This window comes from Canis lupus, chromosome 5 (assembly GCF_003254725.2).
Source record: "Canis lupus dingo isolate Sandy chromosome 5, ASM325472v2, whole genome shotgun sequence".
Taxonomy (NCBI): Eukaryota; Metazoa; Chordata; class Mammalia; order Carnivora; family Canidae; genus Canis; species Canis lupus.
Window position 1 is genome coordinate 30721864 of NC_064247.1, and position 9518 is coordinate 30731381.

Here is a 9518-nt window from a genome sequence, read left to right on the forward strand (position 1 = left end):
CCCACCCCATGGGGCTCTGTGTGGCCCAGGAGCTGCTGGTAACAGCCCCTGCCTCTGCCTGTCCACTCAGTCCTGACATCCAGGGTCACCTTCCTGGTGTGGGGCACTTGTCCATGTGCCTTCCTGCAGAGCCACCATGCTTGGGGGGCACCTGCCCTGGAGCCAGCCAAGCCCCTCCCATGCCTAGGGTCACCTTCGAAGTGACTGTTGGCCAGATGGCCCAGAGCCCTTCCCATCCTTGGTGTCCCCGAATTGGCTGGCCCGCTGCACACGTGGTGTCTTGACATGTAGACCGTGTCACAGTCTAGGTGCTCCTTGATCCAGAGAGTCTCAGCGGCCAGCGAGGGGCATCTCTAACCCGGGAGAGAGAGGCCCTCTATGAGGCTGAGCTGCCCACCAGGGGCCGAGCATCACCTCCCAAGTGACGATGAGCAGACATGAGGCCCTCCTGGTCCTGGGGACATTGGGGGCGCTTTCTGCTCTGGCTGGAAGGTCAAGTGCCCCTCCCAGCTTATGGGGAAGGTCAGAGTTCAGGCCGACCCAGCAGGATTAGGGGCTGCCCCAGAGGATGTGGACACGAGGTGTGGGGACTCTGGGGGGACACCTTCCCTTGTGGAAACAGCTCTGAGGGCCTCTCCCTGGTTCAGGTCAGCCCCAGTCGCTCTCCTTGGTTTGGGTTTGCCCCGGTCACTCTACCTGGTTCATGTGAGCCCCGGTCACGTACCTGGGGCGAGGCCTGGAAAGGTGCCCCGTGGGTACAAGGAAACGAGTAAAGCCTGATGAGTGGCCTCCGTCTATGGGGAAGCCCACCGAGCCGCGGTGCATCAATTGCCCGTAGCGTCCACGTTGTGGGCACAGTATCCTGCTGCTGGTGACCAAGGCCCCGTCTTCCTTCTCTGGAGACGGGTGAGAATGAAACATTACCTGGAAAATAACTGGGTGCTGCCAACAGAGGTGAGATCGCAGGTCAAAAGGGTCTTTGCCTGACGGAGAGCGAGTGAGTGGGATTGTGGCCAGGCCCTGTCTCCTGGAGCCTGTCCTGGGCTGATGGGAAGGGATGGGGTCATGTTCATCATCCCGCAGCACCGGGAGCAGAACCGGAGTCGGCGGATCCAGTTCTGGAAGCAGGAGCATCTGCGAGGCCCTCTCTGGGGTGGCGTCAGGACCCCGAGAGGGGTGTTTTGTGTTGATAAATGATTGCTTCCCTTGGTTACAGTGGGCGACATTTTTCCCAGAATGATGACCTCCATTGTCCCAACAACATCATGAAGCTGTATTCGTATCTACTTAGCTTGAAAAACCTTCCCGAGCCCCCTCCTGCAGTGGCATTTCCAGGCTACACGTACTCAAACTGGGGTCTTCGTGGATCTTCCACACGCCCTTGTGCTTCCTGCATTTGCAGTGTCGACTCCCAATCCTGCCACGGGAGGCGGTCAGTGGTAATTAAGAGTACAGCTTTGTCGTGCGCGCTCGCCACGCTTCCTGGGCATCGGACCTTGAACGGGTTCTTCTTCCTTAGCTCCGTTTTCTCAGCTCTGAATGCGGGATGATGGCCTCCGCCTGCCACAGCTGTTATGAGGGTTCAGGGAAGCGGGGACCATCTCCTTGCACGACTTCTGGGGACCCTCCCAGGTCCAGCTGGGATGGTAGGGAGAACCCAGCGGGCTGACCCGGGACGGGTGTGGGCTCTGTTAGCCACCCATGTGACTCCCGACTAGCCGCCTCCTGTTCCGAGCCTGTTTTCTCTTTAACGACACTAAAGCCAAGGTCACAGCAGACTCCACAGGCGCGCGGTCATGTTCCCATGTGCAACATGGAAGCTGGCAGCCAGGGAGGCGGGTTCATGCCCAAGTGACCAAGTAGCCATTGACCCTTCGGTTCAGTGTGTGGGGCCTCATCCCAGCTTTGTGCGTGAGGGACATGGTGTCCAGCCACCAGGGGCCCAAGTGGGCCCAAGTGGACCCAGGGCTGCGGGGTGGGGACGTTAGCCCAGATGGTCAAAGGCCTTTCCCCAGAAGTCTTTCCAAAGGCAGACCCTGCCCTGTGGTTGTGACCTTGCCCGGGGGTCAGGGGTCCCACCTTCCTTTCCCGGCTGGAAGGTCTCCCCGTCTCTGTCACTGGGCTACCCACGCACCCCCAGTAGTTGAGAGCAGCCACCAGGGCATCAGAACCCAGACAGGGTCGCACCCGCGTGTTTCCGCGCAGAACCAACCAGGTACTCTCAGCAGACCCACAGCTGTGCGGGGCTTCTGCGCCCCAGCTGGAAGACGATGGCACAGATGAGTGGGACACATGGAAGTCACAAGTCTGTGGCTGTGTAAGTGTACACAGGTCTGTGGTTGCACAGACCTCGCGCGGGCTGCATCCTCCCAGGGCGGCTCCCCTGTGCCGGGTGCTGCCTCCGTTCCTCATGAGGAGGCACAGAGAGAGGCAGAGACACAGGCAGAGGGAGAAGCAGACTCCATGCAGGGAGCCCGATGTGGGACTTGATCCCGGAACTCAGCATCCCCATGTCCTTAACACCTGCCGTCAGGGCTCTAGGGGCCAGACTATTCTGACCACAATACTGAGACATTACGTGGGTTTTCACTCCTTCTCTGGAGTCTTCTGGGGACCGCGCTGCGGCGTGCGACATCACAACGGACCGCAGAAGCAGGGAGGTCAGCCATCAAGCCAGATGTGATGTTCTCAAACCTGCAAACCCAACCCACTCGTTGACAGAAAGCGTGACCATAAAACGTGAACGTGGTCTCTGTGCGGGAGCTCACTACGCTCCGATTCTGCATCTGGAGTTGAAGCTGACCAGAACCAGTGCATGTGGAGAAGAAACCACACCAGTGAGTCAATCAATGAATCAATCAGTCAATCAATCATCAGTCAACGAAGCAGCCTCCCAGGCGGTCTGCGTTCCAGCTGAGCCTCCCCCTCACCTGAGCGGGCCATGCTTCTCCTGTTCCCAAGGCCCTTACCCCGTCCGCACATGACTGGGGAGCTCCCACGGGGGGACCCCTTCCCCTAGCCTGTGTTGGTCTGTCCTGAATGCTGGTGAGGCAGGGGCCCACCGACCCCACGGCGCTGCGGGGTGATCTGCCCATGCCGTGACTGGGCAGTGCTGGGAACTGGGGAGCCCGCATGAGCAGAAGCCCTGACAGAAGCCCACGGGCTGGCACAAACGCCGACACAGCAAACCAGAGGCCACACAAACCACGTGGCATGAGATGCTTGGCAAAGGTGTTGTGAAATTTTATTATTTTAGGTCCTATTGGAAAAGAAAAACCTATATACAAATATACGCACAAAAATCTCAAAAGCCCAGCAGCAGTACAGCTCTGGGACCTGGGCTCAAGAATTTATAATTTCCTATTGAAAACACACGTGATTCCCTCCCTCCCTGTTATAAAAACTAACACACAGTCCTTGTAAAAACTTGAGAAATAGGATAAAGCTTAAAAAGGAAAATAAAAACCACCTACAATCCCACCACCCGGCAACACCTATTAATGTTTTTGGGGTAGCTCTTCTGCGCTTTCACCCGACCTGGTGACCGTGTTGTGCAGGGCTCATATCCTGCTGCAGACTCAGTTGTGCGTCCTGCTTTTTTCATGGAATGCCACACGAGGACCTTGTTCCCAGGACATTAAGATCCTTCGTAGGGGATCCTGGTGCCTGCCTTTGGCCCGGGGCGTGATCCTGGGGACCCAGGATCGAGTCCCACATCGGGCTCCCAGTGCATGGAGCCTGCTTCTCCCTCTGCGTGTGTCTCTGCCTCTCTCTCTCTCTCTCTTTCTGTCTTTCACAAATGAATAAATTTAAAAAAAAATCTCAAAAAAAAAAAAAAAAAGATCCTTCGTAAATAGGAGCAGGTGCTCACAGCCGGCCTGGTGCAGCCCTGCAGGGATGGGGCGTAGAGGGGATGGGGAGAAGCAGGTACCCCGTGTGGTAGTCAGGGGGCGGGTTCCTCCTGCAGGAGCGACTGCCAGCTCCCAGCACGCTGCCCTTATTAAGATTTTATTTATTCATGAGAGACACACAGAGAGAGGCAGAGACACAGGCAGAGGGAGAAGCAGGCTCCATGCAGGGAACCCAATGTGGGACTTGATCTCGGAATTCCAGGGTCACGCCCTGAGCCACCCAGGTGCCCCAGGGGCTGCATTTAAAAGAAGGAATTTCCCCTCTCTTGGAGGATGTGCAGGTGCATCTCCATTGCGGAGTGGAGCAGGTTGGGGTGGGCTCCCGTGGGTCACCAGGGACACCGGGCATTTGCCCCCAACCCCCCACCCCCACGACGTGTTAGGAGTCAGGATGGGGTGGGGTCCTGTGTGGCCCTGGACTCCCAGCTCTGTGCCTGCACCCTGGGACGGGTTCAAGCAGCAAAGCCCCATGACAAAGGAGAGGCCAGCCCCGGGTGGTTGGTAAAGATAGCCTTTAAAGTCCCATCGCCCGCGCCCCGGCCTGGGTTGGGGCTGGCGTCAGAGGGGAGGAACGGCAGAGACCCGCAGGAGGAAAGGGGCGGGGCGGGGCCGGGGACCGGGAGGGGGCTCCCAGAGAGCACTGGCTACATCATGGGGTACGCGATGACGAAGTAGTTGAGCTCCGCATCGATGAGCTTTCGGTACTTCCTGTGGATCTCGCGCAGCGTCCTGTCCTCGTCATTTGTCTCGTATCGGTTTGTGTAAATTCTCACCTGCGCGGGCAGAGACACGCGCACACTGCCCGGCCCTCTCGCGCTCCGCTGCGTGCAACCTGGCAGGCCCTGCCCCCGTCGCCGAGGAGGGGCGCTCCGGGTCCTCTCCCCGTGGATCTGAACCCCGGACCCAGGGACACATGCGGGGGACGTGCTGCCCCACTGCCTGCTACGCGCCTGAGCACGGGGCCCCGCGCCCTACCTTGAGAGTGCGCAGGGAGCACTGCCCTTCCTCCTGACTCTTCAGGATCCGCTCCACAAACTTGACGTCAAGAAAAGCCCAGATCTTGAAGTAGAACAGCTTTCGACAGGACAAGACCAGGAGGTGCAGCTCCTCGTCCAGCGACTCGTGGTTGTTATTGAACTCAAATGTTAGTTTCTGGAAAAGAAGATGAGGGCGGAAGGAGGAGGCGGGCAGGGGTGCAGGGGTGGCAGAGTCGCTCCACTGCAGACCTCTGGCCCCACAGAGGGCCCAACAGCGGTGGAGGTGGGGGGCACCGCAGGGAGGGGATGGGGACTCGGCAGGGAGCTCGTCCAAGTGCGAACACTTGGAGTTCAGAGGCTGCGTGCATGTCCCATGTCCCCCCTACTCCTATCCCCCTTCTCTCCCCACCCCCCACCGCCCAACTGGAGCGGGAAGGACAGTAGTGGCCCGGTGGAGCGGGGGCTGAGCTGTGAGCACGTGGCCGTTGGTACCAGGAGACATGAACTACCCCGGCCTTGGGTGCAAGTGCAGGAGGGACAGAGCGATCCTGATTTTATGGATGCGGAAGCTGCTGGGTCTCAGAAGAGCCTGCACCTGCTGGTTCCTCGGGGATTGGTCTGCTTCCCACAGGACCCCCTTCTCAGGGTGGGGTGGAGTGGGGGCGGGTGTTGCCTTCCGGCTCTGCTTCCCACAGGACCCCCTTCTCGGGGTGGGGTGGAGTGGGGGCGGGTGTTGCCTTCCGGCTCAGACCGGGTTGGGAGCCCACCAGGAGGCCTCGTGTCCACGTGTAGATGTGAGCTACTGTCATGTGCGGTGCCCCTGGGGGCCCAGGGACCCTCTAGTAGTTGGCTAGCATTTCCTAGAAGCCTCATTTGCGATCAGTGGGTGCCAGCCCCGGGTGGCAGCCGGCCCAAGTGGCCTTCCCCCACTGTGGAAGCCGGGACCTTGCGTGGTGGCTCTACCTGCAGAGTGTTCCGGAAGGTGGGCAGGAGATCTGTCAGCGTGGGCCTCATGGACCAGTCTGGGTCGCTAAAGTAGCAGCTCCTCAGACTGATGCTCCGGATGGGGATCTCCTGCAAGAGGATCCGTGCCAGGCGCTCATACTTCATGACTCGCTCGAAGAAGAAGTTGACCTTGAGGTTGGAGGCGTGCCTGGCCAGCTTGGCCCAGGACATGCCCCAGATGACCTGCCCATGGGGGTCGTGGATGTGGCACTTGATGTTCATGGTCCAGAGGGTGCCAGCATTGTTCTCACACAGGTTCTCCAGCAGCTCGTCGGAGATGCAGTTGTAGTTGAGCGTGAGGGACACCAGGCTGCGGAAGGTGGTCATGGTCTTGTTGAACTGTGGGCTGCTGTAGACAGCGAGGTGGTGGCTGAAGAAGTCTTCGATGTTGAGCTGTGACACCACGCTCTCGCTCCGCAAGTAGCTCAGTGAGGTGAGCACCACGCAGCCCTGCTCCACGGTCAGCCTGGCCCCCTTGAGGTTGAGGTAATCCAGGTGTTTGCCCACCTTCTTTAAGAAGAAGCCCAGGCTTTTGATGAAGGAGCTCCGGATACTGTTCCTCCAGACAAGGCGGTCCAGCTCCAGGTGCTGGATGGACAGGGACTTGAGCCGGTTGTTACTCTTGCCCAGACACGACAGGAGGCCCCGCATGGTGACCTGGAACTTCTTGGTCAACACAGCATTGTAGGGGTTCAGAAATTTGATCTCAAGGTGTTCCAGATAACGACCAAATTTCTTGACATACCAAAGAGCTGACTCGAATTCAGAAGCATGCACCCTGGAAGGTCTCCCGCTGAACGTGATGGTCCTATAACGCCACAGGTCCGCCGAGTACATAATCTGGTTCCACTTCCTGCAGACCAGGGCAGCTCTGGACCGGTCCCTGTCTCCCAGCCACCAGAAGACACGGCGCAGGCACACATCGGGCAGATTGGCCCAGCAGCTCTGGTCTGGGGGCTGCACCGGCGGGCTCTCTTCGTCCATCGAGGAACCGGGTGTCCAGAGCAGCTGTGTGGTAGGCAGGGCTTCCAAAAATGAGGAAAGAAAACCAATCACTCGTTTTCTGTGGGGAGTAAAGAGGAAGAGCCATTACTTGCCAAACAGAAATCAGGCCGGGCCGAGTGAACTTGCGTTCCCACCCGGTGTGCAGACATGGTCGGTCCACGATCTCTCGGGGACACACGCCAGGGGACCCAGTGATGGCCCAGCAGGAGAAGCGAGGAGGCTCAGGTGGGTCTGCAGTGCAGGGTGGCACACACCTGGGGCGGTTGGAGTCCATGGGGCAGCTCAAAAGAGGTGGCACCTGTGTGGGCTTTGCAGGGTGGGTAGGAGTTGGGAGGCAGACCAGCTTGGCCTGGGGGCTTGTGGTGGAGGGCAGAGCTGGGACCGGATGGAAGGTGTGCAAAGGCGGGAAACGAAAAGCTGTTTGGAGCTTGACCTGCAGGTGGTGGGGAGCAGGGCGGGGGGTGGGTGTGGGGTCAAGGAGCCCGAGCAATGTGATAGAGACTGTGCCCTCGGACCAGGGGATCCCCGAGACAGGCCAGGCCCCTTCCCTGGATGGGAATCACCAGCTGGCAGGGGGCGCTGTGTTGCGGATGGCTGCATTTGCGTTCAAGGGTGGCCGTACACAAAGGGTCACGCCACTGGAGTCAGCCAGGGTCACAAAGGCTCAAGGTCCAGAAGCAGAAGTGAGGTGGTCAGCCAGAGGTGTCCAAAGGGAAGAGGAGGGACGACGGCCCAGAGCAGAGTTCAGGCTCCGACCTGGGGCCAGGGCAGTGTGACTTGTGGGAACGGGCGGGTCTGCAGGATGCCTTGCGGTAACTGATGACAGTGGCGGGAGCGCGGGAGGGCCCTGACCCGGTGGCTGGATGGCATGTGTGCCTGTACCGGGCTGGGGAGGCCGGGTCACGCCGGGTCGCAAGCTCCTGCTTCGGTGTTTCCCAAGAAGTCGTGCTTGCGAAGCCACGGCGCGAGTCCCACCTCCGTGTAAGCCCTGGTGCTCCTAGACCATTTTAGCCCGTGGAAGGGCACGGCTGGACGGGCTCCCGGAATTCTCTCTACACGTGGATGCGGAGGCCTGCACACAGCCTGCCACCCACGGGCCTCGGAGCCGCGGGCCGCGTTAATCTACGATCTCGGGTCTAAGATCTAAGACTACCTAAGATCACACGACTGTGCGAGAGCACCCTTCCATTCCGTTCCCTGGGCGGACGTGTGGATGTGTGGACGCATGCCCTGTGTCTGATGTGCATCTGTGGGTGTGCTTTGCCAGATGTGGGCTTGTGAACATCATCCTGTGGCTGTCTACACCCCCCACCACAGGGGTGCCCCCACTGCTCCCTTAGCTGTTCTCTTGGTGGGTGTTGGACCCCCAGGTACCCCCGACCGCTCCCACCACCACCACAGTGACCATGCATGCCCCCAGGCCAGCTCCTGTGTGGTGTGTGTGTGTGTGGGTGCTTTGGGGGCTTCACTAGCACCCTGTCCCCACCGTTCCCTCATTCCCCTCCACCCCACAGCAGTCACCAGCCCCAGTGGCTCTCCCTTCTCCAGGGCCACAAGAGGTCCCCATGGGGTGTGGCAGCAGCCTGTCCCCATCCACGGGTGCCCAGAATCACAGCCTGCTGCCTCCTGGTTCCCCGTCCCCCGTGTCTATTTCTCAGGTTAACCTTCGTCCCACCTGCATCACCTTTGACCCTGGGGACAGCCTCATTCTCCTTCTGAGCAGCACTTGCACACTTAACAAAGGAAGAGGTTGGCGTATCTTCATTTACAGAGGCTGCTCGCAGCCCTGTCAGGTCAACCCCGGCACTTAGTGGGGAGCCAGGTGCTCAGGAAAAAACTAAACCAGTTCCCGAGCTAAAGGAAGCCTTTGCTCCAGGCAGTTAGGGGTCAGAGCGTTGAGCAGGGGGCAGTGTCCCCAGGGTGGTTCCATGGGCGGTGTCCAGAGAGTGCATCTGGGCGACTGGGAAAGCCGTGGAGTCCTTGCAGGGACCGTCTCCCCTCCCCTCAAACCTCCCTGCGGGCCTGCCCCTGGGGCTCCACTGCTGGACCCCGGTATGTCAGCTGCCACGCAGGACCTTCGTTTTCTTCCAGCCCCACTTCTGCAAACCGGGGTTAAGAATGGCGTCTCTCCCCGTGCTAGGAGCTTAAATGAGCTCACGGGTGGAAGGGGTTGGAAGGGGGTGGAAGGTGCTGGAAGGGCGGGGGGGGGGGAGGGGAGAGAGGCGCACAGCCGAAGCTCTCCGAGGGTTTGCTGCCCTAGCGAGCGGACGCCAGGCATTCCTGGGGCTCCCGCGGGGAGGGGTGAGCACACCCCGCTGACGACGGAGCGGAGAGTTGAGGAAGGCTCCCAGTGCGGCCCCCTAACCATGGGGAGGTGGGATTCCAACCCACTCCGGACCGGGGCGCGTGCACCTGCCCCAGCTGCCAACCCGGGAGGAAAGGGTAGGGTGCCCCGGACGGCTTCCAGGAGGAGGCGTAGGGCCGTTACCCGCTCGCCGCGCCCCGCCCGCTGTGCCCCGTTCGGGCTGCGGAGACCGCGAGCCGCTGCCTGCCCCGCCCGCGCCGCCTGCGCTCCGACGACTCCCCGACGGGCGCCCGCGCCCTCGGGGGTGGGGGTGCT

At 60.3% G+C, this 9518-nt stretch overlaps 1 protein-coding gene across 2 annotated transcripts; it reads right to left on the reverse strand.

The window, feature by feature from the left end:
- Positions 1 to 3227: 3227 nt before the first annotated feature.
- Positions 3228 to 9512, reverse strand: FBXO39 (F-box protein 39). 2 transcript variants are annotated; one of them, XM_025461981.3, is made up of 4 exons: positions 9387 to 9512; positions 5852 to 6956; positions 4887 to 5063; positions 3228 to 4684 (listed from the first exon to the last, which is right to left on the reverse strand). In XM_025461981.3, the coding sequence occupies exons 2-4, from the start codon at positions 6875 to 6877 to the stop codon at positions 4556 to 4558; spliced, it is 1332 nt and encodes a 443-aa protein (XP_025317766.1). In that variant the 5' UTR covers positions 6878 to 6956; positions 9387 to 9512; the 3' UTR covers positions 3228 to 4555. The 2 variants fall into 2 exon arrangements, with proteins under 2 accessions (XP_025317766.1, XP_048966032.1); XM_049110075.1 differs by lacking the exon at positions 9387 to 9512 and adding an exon at positions 8583 to 9006.
- Positions 9513 to 9518: the final 6 nt, after the last annotated feature.

Coding starts and splice junctions, on each gene's coding strand:
- FBXO39 (XM_025461981.3), bottom strand. CDS start 6,877: ATGGACGAAGAGAGCCCGCCGGTGCAGCCCCCAGACCAGAGCTGCTGG. Junction 5,064..5,851: donor CCTTCCGGAACACTCTGCAG/GTAGAGCCACCA, acceptor CTTCTTTTCCAG/AAACTAACATTTGAGTTCAA. Junction 4,685..4,886: donor GCTCCCTGCGCACTCTCAAG/GTAGGGCGCGGG, acceptor CTGCCCGCGCAG/GTGAGAATTTACACAAACCG.